Source organism: Pipistrellus hanaki, assembly GCF_964339955.1.
Source record: "Pipistrellus hanaki genome assembly, chromosome: 6".
Classification (NCBI taxonomy): domain Eukaryota; kingdom Metazoa; phylum Chordata; class Mammalia; order Chiroptera; family Vespertilionidae; genus Pipistrellus; species Pipistrellus hanaki.
This window is the reverse complement of record NC_140508.1, coordinates 70,212,543-70,230,126: the sequence shown is the minus strand read 5'-3', so window position 1 is coordinate 70,230,126 and position 17,584 is coordinate 70,212,543. Positions and strand designations below refer to the sequence as shown.

The following is a 17,584-nucleotide window of genomic DNA, read 5'->3' as shown; positions in this document are numbered from 1 at the left end:
GGTAGAAATTTGTGAACTATAGAACTCCATAGATAAATGCCATCAAACAGCATTCCGAATTTAAGGGATGCATTCTGGAACTGAGGCTTCAAGAAACTCAATAACAAGTCATGAGGGAGAGAGAGGGAGAGAAAGAAACATCAATGATGAGAGAATCATTGATCAGCTGCCTCCTACACACCCCACAATGGGATGGAGCCCACAACTCAGGCATGTCCCCTGACCGGCAATTGAACTGTGACCTCCTGGTTCATAGGTCAACATTCAATCACTGAGCTATGCCGGCTGGGCTCACCATTTCTTGAAGTAGAATCATTACATTTCAAAACCTCACATAAGGTACCTGCAAAAGGCTACCAATATAGATTTGTAATCAGAGTGAATATAGATTTACCAACAAAATTAGATCAGGCAAAGAAACAGCACGTGGGGTAAGTCATTAATAAGCTTGGTCAAAAGGGGGTTTGCCCTTTAGAGGACCCCCCCCCCCCCCAGTGCATAACATTCTCCTTGGAAAGTCAGCTGAGAATAGAAGCAGGTGTAGGGGGGCAGCACCCACCGTGGTCTATGCTCCAGCCTGCTGACCAATGGGGACCCTCCAGAGGCTGCAGTGTCTCCACTCCTTCTTCCTTGTTTCATAAATGCATTTGGCTTTAAAGGAGCCCTGCATAAAAAGGACACATGAATGGAAATACAAAAAGCCCGGGCTCTGGCATTAAATTTTAAACACACAGTTTCCTTTCTCCCTTTCTCTGTTTTTTTCTTTCCTTTTGTTGTTTTTGTTTTGGAGGTTTTATATTTTGCTCCAAAGACCACAGCCCAATAAACTGCTAAATAATTCATTGGAAAACAGAGGGATGAATAGGGGCCACGCATGTGAAATGCAGTGGACAAAGTGATCATCAAAACCAGCCAGTAGCCGCTGCTCTTAGAACCAGGCTCTTTAAAAACTTAAATTCTGCCTGTGCACTGCTTCTGATTCTCTACCTTCTAAAAGATCTCTTCTCCCTACATGGTGTCACATGCCCAGACTGAGAGCTCATCTTGTTTTTGGTTAGTGAGAATTCACATTATATGACTGAAATGTAAAATATTACAAATTTAAATGTCTTGGATATAAAATACAAGGTTCAACTTTGGGCTCCACCAATTCTACAAAATAAGCTACACAGATTTTTTTTTAATAGGAGGAAATAAGCCAGACACTCCTTTTTATCATGTCATTTTAAGTTATCTGAATAGTTATAAATCTGGTGCCTTCTATACTAGATCGTTGGAGAAGTAATGGGCAAAATTTCAAGAAGAAATTGACTTTTTAAATATATAACTAGAAATGGCAGCCAGGTTGATAAAACCACTCCAAGGAGATGAGCCCATTCTAGAAAATAGTCATTGTTGTAATATAGCAGCACTGTTTCTGACAAGTTTTCCGATTGAATTAATGGTATTTTTTTCTGTTCTCCTCATGTTCCCTTTCATCATTATTGCCATGCATTTAACTCATTGTGATGTGTTGCCACTGGTATTTATTTTTTAACTCTTTTATTCATGTACTTATTTGTTTGTTTCATTTGGTGGGTTTGCTAACCCAGATCCCACTGACCCAGTTGATTATTATCCTTTGCTTGATGATTTCCCCACCTCGGTCCCAGATGTCTCCACCCCCATGCTCCCACCAGTAGGTGTACAGGCGGTGGCCCTGACCCACGATGCCGTGAGGGTCAGCTGGGCAGACAACTCTGTCCCCAAGAACCAAAAAGCGTCCGAAGTACGACTTTACACTGTCCGGTGGAGGACCAGCTTTTCTGCAAATACTAAATACAAGGTGAAGTTCACGTTGAGAGTATGGAATTTTAAATGAACAGTCATTTGTTGAATACATTGTTCTCTGTGCTCCCTGACTGACCTGAGTCCTTTTGCTGCAATCTCGCTAAGTGGGAAAACAAAGCATTTTAACAACTCAGTAGCTAAAAGTAGCACAGGAATTATTATGTCTTGGGAAACAATTTTAAGGTGAGGTAGAAAAATATCAAGAGATGCACAATGGTATCTGAATTCCACCAGGTGTCGCGATAATAGGGAAAAAAATGATAAATAATACAGTATACAGGAATGACATTTTCCTTTGAAAATAGCAGGGCTCCACATTAATTGTCTAGATGGGTTTTAACTTTCTTTTCATTTGGAATCTGGATTGACACCAAAGGCCCCGTATTATTGTTGCAGAGGATCCCTCTGACAATGATTCTGACTGGGGATACATGGCTGGAAGTTTCTCATAACATCCTTGGAAAACACTCTCAGCCATTAGCATCTACTTCCTCTGTGTAACCTTGAAACACCCTTACGTACTGAAGGAAACTCACAATATGCACCCCCTTTAACTAATCTGAATTAGACAAGGTCCTGTATCCCTGCCTTATCACTCAGTCATCTCACAGCACCCTAAGAGCTCCTTTGAGATACACAGTTGAGGCATTGTCCTTAATAATTTTGAATCTCTTAGCAGCCGGCCACAAGAATTACAACCACTCATTATAAACCAGGCCAATCCTGTTACCACCTAAGCCTGCCACTATGTTGGGATATACCAACCATACACAAATGTAGACAAAAGTGAGATCCACAAGTGATTGCCCAGCACCTACTTTGTCCCTAGAAGTATGCAGTTAAACATGGTTTAGTCATTGTTACTTAATATATTATTTATAATTTTAGAATGAGTAATACACTCAGCTCCATAGATAGACTCTGAAGAATTCATAAGCGATTCCAGTGAGATAACATATTTAAAGTATAAAGCCCACAGGCTGGTGATGTGGAATAAATAAAGTATCAAAACCAGAGAATAAATTCCCCAACAACGAGGTAAATAATAGCTCAACTCTGGCGCTCCAGCTTCTTACCCCCTCTCTTTACTCCTCTCAGAATTTGGACTGCATGATACTTTATCCAAAGTTCATTCCATCAAACTGCCATCTTGCTTAATCCAGCCTCCATCCAGGGGTGATCAGGGGGATAAAAATATCCTTTGGGAACTTCTGATTGTAAAATCCTGGAGATAAAGCAAAATCTGACCAGTAGTTTTATGTCAGCCTTTCTTCATGCAGCCATGCTCAATTTGCTTCTAGTATTTCTTAACGTTTAAGTGGCATAAAATTCACATTTCATCGTAAATCAGTTTTTAGTTGAAACCACTTCTTTTAAGAAAGGGCTCTTTTGTATTGCCTTCCTGCTAGGTCAGGTATTTGGAAAACTCTCAGGCAAATCTTTAGTGTCACTGATATAAGATACTGTTGTGAGTATCCTATCCACATCCTTACGGTATTAGATTTAATACTCAACCGAGCTATAAATAGAGATAACATTATCAGATAAGACAACCAAAGAAACATGAGAGCATTCAAAATAATATTTTTATATACAGGTTGCCCAATTCTAAGTTTACTTTAAAATGGCTACTTTAAAAAAAATGTATGATCATAATTGCTACATTTTGTTACATTCATTTCACAAAAATACCATGGATACTTTGCCAGTCTGTGAAATGTTCTGAAAGACAATGGTTGTTCTCTGCCCAACAGTTTGAGTTCCAAAATTTCTTGAGTGAGGCAAATTATTTCAGATGAATAGGCTAATACAGCAGACACATAATTCCTGAGTTTCATAAAGAATGCCTGGAAAGCAAGATCCCAACCCAAAACTATTCTCTCTTGGGTTGGAGTTTGGAAATAAAAAATAAAAAATAAAAAGATTTAAACTGTTTTTCTCCACATGATCTTCCCTGACCCAAGTCGTTCATTTGCTAATATCCAAGCCCCCTTATCACACATGCACAGTGTACCCCAAGAAGAAGGGTTAGAAGAAATAGTTGGGTAAGTTGGATAGTAGGGATAACTGTAGAACATACTGATCCACTAGAAAGAACATACAATAAATTTAAATGTTATAAATAGTGGTAATAGAATTATCTGGCTTTGAATTTGGAACTTTTGAAACCACTGTGGTGATATTACTTAATCTCATTCACCAACTTCATAAGGTAGGCAGAGGACACACAGATAGAGGGGAATCAACACATACTTGAAATCACATGACACAGGCTCAGGAGTTGGCCTCACTCTGTCCTCTCCTTGTCACTTAACTTATATGATTGGGATATTTGTACCCACTATAGAAAGAACAAGTAAACTTCTTCATAGTTAAACATGTATGCAGTTGTGTTCATGAAGACTTGGGTAGGTTATATGACTTAGCAAAAATTCTCCATTAAATGAGAGCTGGAACTCAGAATGAGCAGATGCCATATCCAGGGATCGCCTCACAGGAGCATCTTTTTCATTTATTTAGTCCCAAATCAAGCATTAGTCAGACTTTCCTATTGTCATTGCCCAAAACTCCAAATTTCTTTTATCAAATGGAGAAAGAGTCTATAATTTCTTTTCTACTAAAGTGATTAATCACATGAAGCCTTATACAAATTTTCATTCCAAATGCATTCCTAAATCACCAGACATAGGGGAAGCACACACAGTTGATTCCCCTCTATCTGTGTGCCCTTCCTACATTCCTTTACCAGACATAGCATGGGCATTATAAAAGATACAAAGTTGTGCAAGATTGTCTCTGCCCTCAAGATGCTGAAAACTAAAAACAGAATTGAACACGTGCCTAAAATTATATAGCACATTAAGCAATGTATGAAATATTGTAGCCAAAATTTATTTAAACCTTACTGTGGGCCAATGTTTCACTTGACTTATTACACACTTTAAATAATGCCATGAGGTCAGTGCTATGGTTATCTCTGTTTGATAAATGAGGAAACTGATACTCAGACAAGCAGTACCTGGGTATTCTAGGCTCACAAAAATAGCTGGCTATGATTTCTCAATAACTTCTAGGCTAACACTTTATGCTGAACAGCAACTTTCGTGAGAAAAATCAGTGACTTCATAGTGTTTATAGAATGCAAATGTGTCATTCTGAACCACAAATGAAGACCTTATTGCTTAGTGGCCTCCACAATGCCACTGGTGTCTATGCTCTAAGAGACTAGTTTTATGATATGTGATCCTTCCTCACTGAAACATTTCTCATGGACCCAACTCTCCCCTTACTTATTTCCATCTCTAAGATAGACATTATAGACATTCATGATGAAAGGGAAGGAGGGCAAGATTGGAAGTTATACATCAGCATGTCAGACACTAGCTGCCCATTTTGTGTTGGATTTGATGGATTCTATTTTCCCGAGTCTACAAAGCATTTTTCATTTATTTAGGGAACACGTGTTTACAGCTATTTTAAAGAAGAGCTTCTGATAGATGTCTGTGAGGTCATCGCTCTAATAGAGTGAATGGTCACATCATGAAAATGTTATTTTTACTGTTAAATATTTACTTGGTTTTATAATAAGATGAAGGATTTCCATAGCTATCATGTAAGAAGGATTCATTGTAGAGAAAAAAAGATGTCCCACACTGAATTAGTAAGGTAGGGGATTGGTGTGACATTGGTGGGGAACGAGAACTTCCCTAGGCATAGATATATAAAAAATCTAATAAATATAAACATAAAAGTAAATATTTAACTTTGGAAGAAGATAAATATATAAATACCAAGCATAAATTGATATTTATAAAAGGCATAAATTTGCCTGATCATATGGAAAATATGAATTGACCTGTTTTTTTTTTTCTGCATTACCATTTTGTTCTTTTGAGTTGGAATAAAGACAGATAATTTACTTTCTACTAAAATATCTTTAACCTGTTGTTTAAAAGACAAAAAAATAGATTCAGAAGACAAACAATATTAACACAAATGGAATGTTTTCATACTTATCCAATTTGTTGTTCCCTTCCGGTACAGTTGCTTCAACGACCAAATGTAAATGTGTGTTCACTGTGAAGTATGCACACAAAGGAACCACATGACACAACATTGCTTTGGTCCATTTTCTTTATAACAGTCGGATTCTTGAATCACTAAAAGTTTGTACCAGAAAGCCTCTTTGCAAGAGCCATAAACAGAACTCTAAAAAAGTAGTTTTATTACCAGTGAGAATAAAAATTAGTCATATTATCATGATGGTCTATGTGAAATGAGTAACATTCAAAACTAAAAATAATTTATTATTATAAATAAGTTGAAGTTAAGTTTAAGATAACCTTAAAGAGAGAAGTGACAGGAAGAAACAGAGTTGGTCTTATTGCCATGGTTTTGCCTCACTTGGGGGTATTTATCAGCTTGCGGCCCCTTTAAGCAACATAACACCTGATTTTGTGGGTCACATTTTGGATGTCCAATCAGGCAGTGTACACCAGCTGGCAGAAAGGTAGTAAAGTTAGTGCTATTTCCTAGCTCCCTGGATGCCTTTTTTTGTTGTTGTTGGCTTATTTTATATAGTCTTTTCACATGTCTTGATTTGCCAAGTTGATAGAGTTCATTTTTCCCCCCTCTTTGCTTCTTTCCCACTTGTATAGTCAGAAGACACAACATCCCTGAGTTACACAGCAACAGGCCTCAAACCAAACACAATGTACGAGTTCTCGGTCATGGTAACAAAAAACAGAAGGTCAAGCACGTGGAGCATGACGGCACATGCCACCACATATGAAGCAGGTATGTGAAGAAAGGCTGGCTTCAGAATTTCTACTTTCAATATTTTGTCGAGGTGTTTGCCAGGTTCTGTGGAAGGTGGAACATAGGGCATTTTCAGGTCTAAATTATACTTGATTTTATATAAGATATCTTAAGCTTTATAGTTCATAGCACTTTTATATTTAATATTATCCTCCCCATTTTAGGAAAAAAGAAAATGAATTCCTAATGGATTAAGCAATCTGGTTTTAATTGGGGCATTAACTCAGGGGATCTAAATAGAAATCTTCTTTTTCATGCATTTACATAAAGCCAGAGAGCAACACATTGAACTCTCTGTCCAAAGTATTTTGTGTCATTGATCAACAGTCACAGTAGGGATTTACCTTTTTGGAAAGAAATTAGGTACAAAATAAAGAATTGTGTTATAACTGTGGTCTCATGGATTCTTATCCTGAATAACCTCAGTTAGATGTGGAAGCAGTTTTGGGTGGTCATGTTCATTCTTTAGAAATAAGAGAACAAAATGGAAAACCTTCATGCAATTTGAAGTAGTTCAAACCTGAGGTAAAAGCAATTCACTATAAATTTTACCAGTCACATTTACTATGGGTCATAAAAGTTGAGTTTATTACCTTAAAAGACCTGCAGTGCACTTGGCATTCATTGTTCACAGGGATCCAACATTTGAAGAATACAAGGTTTAACATGCTTTTTAAAATCCTCACCCCAGAATATGTTTTCATTTATTTTATTTTATTTTTTTTAGAGAGAGAGAGGAAGGGGGGAGGGGAAGAGAAACATGGATGTGAGAAACATCGATCAGTTGTCTCCCAAGCATGCTCTGTCCTGGGATAAACCTGCAACCTAGGTTTGTGCCCTGACTGGAATCAAACTCACAACTTTTTGATGTATGGGATGTCCATACATCAAACTGAGCCATAGTGGCCAGGGATTAACCTGCCTTTTGATTAGTTTTGTGATATTCTATCACAGGAATTTTTAAAAATATGAAAATAAAACTCTTCTCTGGAGATGTTGAATTTCTCTTTCTATTAAATTTGTTTCCATTGTATTGCAATTCTAATTTTTATCTTTGGTTACCATGTTAACCATAGAAGTTTTCTAGTTTGACTTAATTTTGACATCCTCTTCTATTTCACATGTATATATATATTAACTCCTTCTCCTAGAATTCTTCCCTGAATGCCAATGTTCACATCTTCCTTTGAAGACTTAGACAAGCTTAATGGGTTAGGTACTATGGGAATAATAAAGGTTCTGCTCTTTCTTTTTACCTAAAATGAGATGGAGTGAAATATAAACCACTAAGACATTTGGTCTTCCCTGAGTAAAAGAGAAGGAGTTTAATTTCCTCTTAAAGCAAAAAATTCAATCATTTTTCCCTTTCATAAACATAAAATGCACACCAGCATCTGACTTGATAAATGTACCCTATTGATTTCTCATCAGCCGCCTAAACCTTGTAGGTACTCCAATGGTGAGACAAAAAGATATTAACTTTTAGAAATGTGGTTAGCAGGAAGGGTGATTGTCAAAACAGATAATGATCTGGACAAAGGTGTAAATAGCGTGTGGATGAGATCTCTGGGTGATGATGAGAAGCAACAAGTAATTCACAAGTGTCTGCAGGTTTTATAACTGAAGAAGGAAATGAAGTGAATGAAATGACTCTAGGGTTTACTTCCAATTCTCCAATAACATAAAGACTATAGGGGCTGCATCGCTAGGCACTTGTGCTGAAATTGCTCATGATAAAGACATAGGTGGCAGGAGGATTCTTGAAATAAAACATTTCATTCTGCCCAGGTGATGAATACTTAACTTTACTCTAGTTAGCTTTAGTAAAATAAAAAATAACTGCAAGTACACCTGAAATAATGGGTCTTGGGAAGGGACAGGAACCAGAGGCACTCCCAGTCTTTCAAGGGGAAGAAAGCTATCAGAATGGTTTGGCTTGATGTGTTCATCTTCCTTACTAACATTCTGTTCCCCAGAATAAACGGTCCCACTGCTAAGGCAAGAGTGGGGGGAAGGCCATGAAATTCACATGGCAGAGAAGAGCTTGTTCCCAGAAAAGAGCCAAGTTCTTCTCTTAATGAAGGAGGAAGGGATGGGGTATTGGACAGTCCAAATAACAAATGTCCAGCGCAATCCCCATGGCTGGAAATCTTCTAAATCTTGAGTGTTACCTCCCATTCATGCACTTAAAGACACTCAAGCATGGGAAAAGGAGAACAAGACAACCAAAGGGCAGTACTTGTCCAGTCAACTGAGACATTAATTATGACTTTCCAATTATGTCCATTTGTAAATGTCAGGTCCTGAGACAGGAACTTGGTATAAAAAGCAAAGACAATATAGTCTTTATCTTTGAGAAAATTATAATCTAGGAGAGAAGGAAAATATTAACCTGAAGTAACATGGGAAATGTTAGTGAATCTTTATTCACCAACCTTCACAGCTTTCCAGGTGTTCCTTTCAGAGTCATGGTCTCTACCGGTTGATTGGTTCTAGGGTGGGGAACCTTGATCAGTGTGGCTAGTCCTGAGGTCAACCATGAAGTCTGGTTGAGGAAAACCACTTTGTCTGGTTTTGCTGCTTTTCTGGGCTTGGAGCTGAAACCCAACTGAGGCCTAGACATCATCTCTAAGTTGACTGGAACTTTGTCTCTGTGGTCAACAGACCAGAGGCTTTGTTCCTAAGATCATTTGATGCTGATCAGAACCTCGTCATCCTGAGGGCTTATGATTAAGGGAGAAGCCATGCTAGGGAGAAGGAGGCAGGTGAGTCAGATGCTGGATGAAGCCAGTTTGAATCGGAAGGAAATAAAGGAGAAAAAGTCATATAAAAGAAATGAAGTTTCGATGCTGTTACGTCAGCCTAAAATAATACTTATACCAAAGAAGCATATTTTAGGGGTGACAAATTCTGCTCTCTTTCAACAACATGTGGGAAAAGCTCTAAGAAAGGCAGGGTTTCATACCATCTAATTCCATACCATAGATTCCTTGCCTGCTCTATTTTTAAATATTTCTTTGCCTTCTTGTTAGGAGATAACTGGTATGTTACCTAAGCAAGATGTTTTGACCTGTTTTTAAATGTATTCTTTTCTTGAAAAGGGGCTTCTAGGGAAATATAGAATTAGATGACATTTTTTGCAATTATAAATCCTACAGTCATAGCTGAAATCTGTCCCTTGGAGACATGTAGCAATCAATCTCACAAATGTGTGCACATTAGTTTGTTCTCTTATGCTTCTCACATTTTCAGTGTGGCACTCACTTGAAAACACGTTATACTCTTTCCTCCATATTCACACATGTTCTCTTCTCCTTTGGAAGTCATTAAACTTCATCGAAGAGAAAAAAAACACATTAATTTCCGTATTTGTGTTTGTTTGCTTCTTTAATCCAAATACTTGAGAGGAATTGTAAATGGTAAAATCAGCATGATATACTGCATGATAGATGCTGAGTGTCAACATCGTGATTAGAAGTCCCATAAATGTCTGTTTTCTCTCACATCCGATGACAAGGCCTTGTCTCTGTTCCCCCGGCAGCCCCGACCTCTGCTCCCAAGGATCTGACAGTCATTACTCGGGAAGGGAAGCCCCGTGCTGTCATTGTGAGCTGGCAGCCTCCCTTGGAAGCCAATGGGAAAATCACGGGTAAGCATCTCAGCTTCATTGTGAGCGCTGCTCTGCTGGGCCCGTGATGGCTCACCGTGAGTGCGCTGCTCATGCCTGTTGTGTATTAGTTTTCTGTCTAGCGTCTTGGTTGACTTCCTGACCCTTTCTGATGGTCTCTTCTTGCCCTCACTGAGGGCACTGACTGTAGAATTCTTTGGTGCATACAAATAGGCGCGCGCGCTCGCACACTCACACGCACACACACACACACACACACACACACACACACACGTGTGATTGGAGTTGCTTTCTGAAAGATGTGTACTTCAATTAGTATAGGCCTTTTGTTTAGGCTGTGCAGCGTAAGGACAACCTTCTAATGGAAAGTCTCTGAGCCTGAGTGACTAAGAAGAAGCTGTTTGGCAATTATAAAACACAAAAGACACCTAATGACCATGTATTTTTGTGTGACACATAGGAAAAAGGAGGTTTGTCTGGGCAGGTTTTCATGTATTTAGCTTGAAAACCCGCTTTTAGCTTTTAGCTTCTTACTTAAATCCTAAGGTTCAGAAAACACTTAATGTTGACTGACAGAAATTATACTTAATGAATATTTCACAGTGACAGATTTTATTTTACCAAATATTGCTGATAACATCAATGCCTAATTAAAGCATCCATTAGAAGCCTGTAATGTTAATTTAGTATGAAAAATATAATGGAGTTCTATCAGGGGTTTTGCATTTAAATGATCACTCTAGTCTTTTAATAGATGTCTCCATAGCATATAATTATTATGAAAAAATATTGTATAACTAAAAATGGGCACATTATAGTCTAATTAACTTGCACCATTGTGTTGGGTGCATGTAAGAGTCACTCCTTTTTTCTTTGCATATGATAAGTGGATAGCACGCTTATAAATTAGCAAAGTAATTCAAACATTCTGTGATGCAGAGACAAGCTTGGGGATTATAGTTCAGACAGCATGTACTTTATGTAAGTTAGTTTCTGAAATTTACAAAATGTATAGGTAATATGTGAAAATTTCAAATGTGATGCAAATATAAGTTGAAGACTTGTTTTCTCTAGGAAATTGCTCTTAGTGCAATAGCTCATAGAATTTTCATTTGAGCCAACAAATATGAGAAAAGAAGAGGAACATAACATCTTCCCTAAATCTCAGTTGTCACTCTGCCAGGTTTTTTTAAATGAAGGTTGGTTCATTCTAATTTCTTCTTATTTTCCCCTCAACTTTATGATCTGTTTTTATTGGTTCCATTCCAGTACTTTTGTAGATTTTGATTGGTTTACATGATGACTATTTTATTATGTGACAAACTGATTTATAAGCACATGGTAAATCAACAGATAATAAGTTTAAGAAAAAAACAAAATAAAACTTTTCTAAATTAAAACAAGTTCTGGTGGATTTTTTTTCTTAAAGGATAAAATAAGTCATATACTACCCAATTCTCCACTCTTTTTTAAGTAAATCTCATCAAATTGTTGATGTAAACAATAGAAGGTGTTTTCAACTCTGAAAGGCAGCTTTATTTTGCTTTTCAAGATTAAAAAACGGGTAGAAATGCACTTAATCTAAGCAAAACATTTAGTGTGCCAAAATCACAGTGTATGTGTAAGAGACCTTGTCCACCTATTTTATGTAGAGTTGTATAATAGTGTCCACCACTAAAACTTCATCCTCTTATAATGGTATGCATTTGTGAAGGCCAAGTTGTGATTTTTAGCTTGAGATATTTTGACTCAATTCAACAGAGAGCAAACACACAGTGCCCATAAGACAATTTCTATTCTATACATATTTTGATTCTTTCAACCAAATCCCTTTTAGAAAATAGGATGATAAAATATTCAGAATAGAAGGCCATTAGGCAGAAGGCCCAGGTTTGCACTTTCTGTTTCCATGAAAGTGCGGAGGAAACTGTGAGCTCTTTCCCAGTGTGTCAGACACCTGTGAGCCTCCCTGGAAGAGTATGCTTCCTTCCTACATTTCTATTTCCTTATTTTCCTAAGTTCTTGCATCTGCACAGCAGTAGGACAGGGTGGTTAAGAATTGAAAACTTGAGCTGCTGAGAGAGATGCCCAGGCAAGTTATTTAACCTCCCAGAGTCTCACTTTCTCATTTATAAATTAAGGGGAAAGATAGAATCTCTTTTGTAGAATCATTATATTAAAGGGCCTAGATAAGTCTCTGAGGCCCAGTACATACTGAAACAAATGAGCTATTATTATTCCAACTTGAAATCCACTCTAGGAAGAGACTTTACTAATGGGCTTTTTGCATGGAACCCAGTTCATCAATTTGTAAATATGTATACTTCAAAAAGAAGATTAAACAAAGAAAAGAGGATGAGGGAGAAGACCTAGATAACTCTGGTGCTTAAATTCCTTGATCATCAGCTGGCAGCTTAAGGATCGGGACTGACATTTTCAGAAGAAAGTGGTTCAAATTGAATTAAGCATTTGTTACATGCTTGGCATTCTGTTAAACACTTTGCTATTATAAGTGTTCATATATTCCAATTATTCCACTTTGAAATGAAGAGACAAGGGACTTCTCTGGGGTAACTGACTCCTAAAATCAAATAACCACAAAGTACAAAGATCCTCAGATTCACTGCTCCAGGTGAACTCAAAGCTCACCAATATGGAGCCAGTAATGCTGCAGAATAGAGGGAAGGGAGCAGAAATTGTGAGGAACGATGAAAGAAAAAGATGGTGCTTGTGTAAGGTCATCTTGAATACATCTGAAGCCAGCACAGATCCAAGGCCATGAGCTATGTCTCCAGGCAAACTATCACACTCCCTAACAGAGCCTCCAAGGGGATGCTTTCCTTCACAGAGTCAGAGCTCAGGGAAGTAGGAAGTGAACATATACTCCACAATTTTTTTTTTTTTTTTTTTTTTTTTTTTTTTTTTTTTTTTTTACATCTTTGTATCTTTGTTCACCTTTCCAACAGGGCAAAGAAACAACTTGAATAAGTTTTCATCTATGGAAATTCCATGGTCCATCAAGCTAAATATTTATTACTGATCCACTCAAGGACTGAATATTCCAGTCATTGTTCTAGACAAAGTAGCAGAGCTAGCTGGTATTCAATGAAAAGGCCGTGTTTTCAAAGCAGCCCCCAAACACCAAAGGAGCAAGAGGCAAAAGAATGAGTCAGTCAAGTCTAGCTTGTTCGTTAATGAGTTGAATAGGAAATTTACTTACTTACATAGCGTAACCAGGTCCTGGCTGCAGGATGGTCAGATTTCCACATCCTTCACCCACTAGATCAACCTCTTTTTAGAAATGGAGTTATGTGCTAGGCAAGGAATGTGTGTGGAGGTGGAGGCGGGGAGGGTAGATCAAGAGACCTGATAGCAGGAGTCCCTGGCACTCCGGTGAGCCAAGAGATAGATCAAATCAGGGGTGCCTTGCCTCAGAGGAAGGATTAATGAAAATTTCATGATTAGACAGCTGTCTCTGTACACATTCCAGGGTCCATTAAAGGGAATAGGTGGGAGGTAGGGAATGTCAGAGATTTGGCCAGGTTCATTCATTCATTCATTCAGAAGTTAAGCTGGTTATTATTAGCAAAATAGAATCAAGCTAGGATTTAAAACTCAGATTCCTACTCTTAATTATTATACTATGCTGTACTTCAACTTCTTAGTATTCAACTGGTCCAAATCAGTGATTTTCAATTGATTTATGATTTAATTTTTCTGAAAAAGGATTGGGTATGCTATATTCCAAGTGATTTTAATACAGCTAGTTGTGAAGCATTGATCTAAATACATGCAGCATCCAACATGACTTAAAATCAGAGATCAAGGTAGATAGAGAGTGGGAAGAGTTAGATTTTCAGAGATTTTCTTATTATTGCTAATGGTGAAAGTTATACTTGCTTTTTCTGCGTCTCCAATTCCTATTGCTTCAAATCCTTTTGTAAAATTCACCTAACCATTTTTCTTCTCACTTCTAGGCTATAGCTTAGTCTTGCTAGCAAATATTTCTTCCATCTGTTCCTTAAGTGTTGCTTCCAGAATTCAGATCATTTTATTCTCTTTGTTACTTTCTCTGCAAAAGTGTCTATATGATACCCATGGCTTCAATGAACACAAACATCTCTTAAATTTCATATTAAAAGCTCATATTGCCAAAACCGGTTAGGCTCAGTGGTAGAGCGTCGGTCTGCAGACTGAAAGGTCCCAGGTTCAATTCCGGTCAGGGGCACGTACGGCAGTTGCGGGCACATCCCTGGTAGGGGGTGTGCAAGAGGCAGCTGGTTGGTGTTTCTCTCTCATCGATGTTTCTAGCTCTCTATCTCTCTCCCTTCCTCTCTCATCGATGTTTTTAGCTATCTCTTTCCGTTCCTCCCTGTAAAAAAAATCAATAAAAATATATTATATTGTATATTTCCATTTGCCTGCCTTATTGTATTCTATTCCCCAACCTCTTTTTCTCCCCTTCTCTCTCTCTCTCTCTCTCTCTCTTTGTCTTTCACCCACCATTACCAGCTAAATAATGCACTATTATATTCAATAACAGGTTTTAAGACCATCCAGGAATGTGGACCCAGCTGGGTACTCTCACTGAATCATAATTTTCTGCATTATTTTATTACCATCAATTACAAAGCCTCTAAGTTCACCTGGTTGTATATGTTGGAAATTTAGTCATCTTGACTCCTTTTTTATCTCCTCAACATGTAAATCATGAAGTAAAATCAAATGCTTATAATAGAGGGCTGGAAATTTTATAAGAACAGGTTTCAGATTTTGTCCAATGCCTTCTCTCTAGTAACAATATTTTTAACACATAATAGGTAATGAGTAAATATTTATTGGATAGAATAATCATTGAATTGCTATTAAATCTATTGTTTCACTTGAAACCAACAGTTCAGCTCTTCCAAATATGATACCTTCCTTGAGATGTATTAATATTTAGAAAGTGATAGAGATCTGAAACCAGTTTGGCTCAGTGGATAGAGCATCGGCCTTTGGACAGTAAGGTCCCAGGTTTGATTCGGGTCAAGGGCATGTACCTTGGTTGCAGGCACATCCCCAGTAGGGGGTGTGCAAGAGGCAGGTGATCGATGATTCTCTATCATTGATGTTTCTAACTCTCTATCCCTCTCTCTTCCTCTCTGTAAAAAAATCAATAAAATATATATATATATATATTTAAAAGAAAATAAAGAAATAGAAAGAAAGGAAGGAAGGAAGAATAGTTGGAGCATTTACTAGTCAGTATATAGAAAGTAATTTAATAGAAATATCCCAACATATTAGATTCTTAAAATGCATATCTCATAGCAACTTTTTCTCAGATGATAAAATTGAGACATACTTTGATTAAGCAAGTTGTTCAAAGTTACAAAGCTAGTCAGTGTTAGAGCTGTGACTTGAGGTCAGGTATCCCTGAATCCATTGCCTGTTATTTTTGACCAAAAAGGAGGAAGAAATGGTTCCTTCCTTTCTTATGTATGTATTTATATACAAGATTAGCAGAATCATTTTTTAAGCATAAATGCTTGGACTGCGTTGATTTTCTCGTTGGTAGGGGTCATCTTATTCTTCCTTGTGATTCACAGTCCACCTGAGTCTTGGAGGGAAGTCAGTAATGAGTGACAAGAAGTATAGAAGAGACAGAAGAGAGAAGAGAGGTGGCATTGAACACCTCTACCCTTTGCTTCTGGAATTACAACTACCCATTTGTATAAATAGGGCCAAAATAATAGATATATGATGTTAAATTTTATATGTATCTAGACAAATGTTATTCCAATGTGGGAATGCTCAGATGGGTTAGCAATCCCAGCTCTTAAACCCATGACTGGATATGAAACTTCATTATATAGCCAGCGTGGTGGGTAAGAGACAAAAATGAAGTAGAAAAAAGTAAGAGAAAACAATGAAGAAAAACAGATACTTGGACACAGAGAAACGAATATAGATATACAGAAAGGTAGTGAGAAACCAATGAAATTGTTCCAACTTATGTGGTTATATAGAAATCTATAAGGTAAGACTTTCAATACTGGATTTAATATCCTCCAGTCATACCAAACTCACGTATTTAAATGAAATTATTTGCTTTCTCTATGGCCGGTTTTTATTTTTGAGTAAAGTAATGTGTTTCTATTCCCCGTCTCAGTTCTCAAATTTACAAAAAATAAAATTTAAAAAGTAGGGTTGCCCACCAATATCTGTTCAAATACAGTGTGAAATGGTCAGAACCTGACTATTTCATATGGTATTTGAAACCTTACTTGATTCTAGAATTGTCATTCTAAATGCTGAATTAAATACTTTTTATATATTTTAATCTCATTTGATAAATGATGAAAATTCAGGAAAAGTGTAGCTGACTAGGATGGGAGCACAATTCTTCAAACTTTCAGATGTGTTGTACATTTAAAACAGCCCATGAAAACTAACAATTTTATTAAATGTCATGAATGTAAAACTTAAATGCTTTCTGACTAATGTATTTCAATCAATAAGTGAGTTTCAACACCTAGTATGTGAAGATATTTTATTAGTTTTTTTTAATAATAAAATGTAAATGAGATATGGCTCCTGGGCTAAAGAAATGTCTTTATTCTCTTGAAGATGACATGCACATAATAAAAGCTAAATAAATAAATAAATAAATAAATAAAACTTCTACAAATATCAGGGTCTTATATTCAATACTAGTAGATATAATTCTTTGGGGACAAGAATGGAGGATTTTCTCTCTCAAAGAATATCAGATTTTATTGATGTTGTTATGGGGGCTGAGTTATAAATGAATGGATGCCTGTGAGTCAGACACAACTTTTTTATCCAATGATACTTCATCATCCCTTTTGAATTATAATCTTCCACTTTTAATATTAACCAGAGAGAGGAGTCACACAGTCTTTATAAGTTTTGCAGAATTCTTAAACCTTAGTCCTTTACCTTTCCCTGAACTCTCTGCATCTTCAGACATTCCTATCTGCAGTGTCAACAGCTCAACAAATGCCACACATCCACTAATACACAGATCCCACATATCAACAAAAGAGGTGATTCCTCACCTTGCTTGAACACAGAGATCATCTGGGGTGCCAATCACTGGGATTACATTTAGCCTATTGTATTATCGGTTACAATAGCACCACAAATTTAGCACCTTAAAGCAGCACATATTCATTATCTCATATTTTTTGGTGGTCAGGAATCCAAGCACAGCTTAGCCATATACTCTACTTCAGGGGCTCTTACACAGCAGCAATCAAGGTTTTAGACTAGACAGATGTCTCATCTGAGGCTTGACTGGGG

At 37.2% G+C, this 17,584-nt stretch overlaps 1 protein-coding gene across 1 annotated transcript in view; it reads left to right on the top strand.

The window, feature by feature from the left end:
• DCC (DCC netrin 1 receptor) overlaps window positions 1-17,584 on the top strand; it is an 893,480-nt gene that overhangs the window by 789,376 nt on the left and 86,520 nt on the right. The window contains exons 17-19 of the mRNA XM_084888913.1: window positions 1,593-1,825; window positions 6,489-6,627; window positions 10,190-10,297. Of these exons, the coding sequence (XP_084745039.1) occupies window positions 1,593-1,825; window positions 6,489-6,627; window positions 10,190-10,297 (480 nt within the window). The remainder of the gene's footprint in view (window positions 1-1,592; window positions 1,826-6,488; window positions 6,628-10,189; window positions 10,298-17,584) is intronic.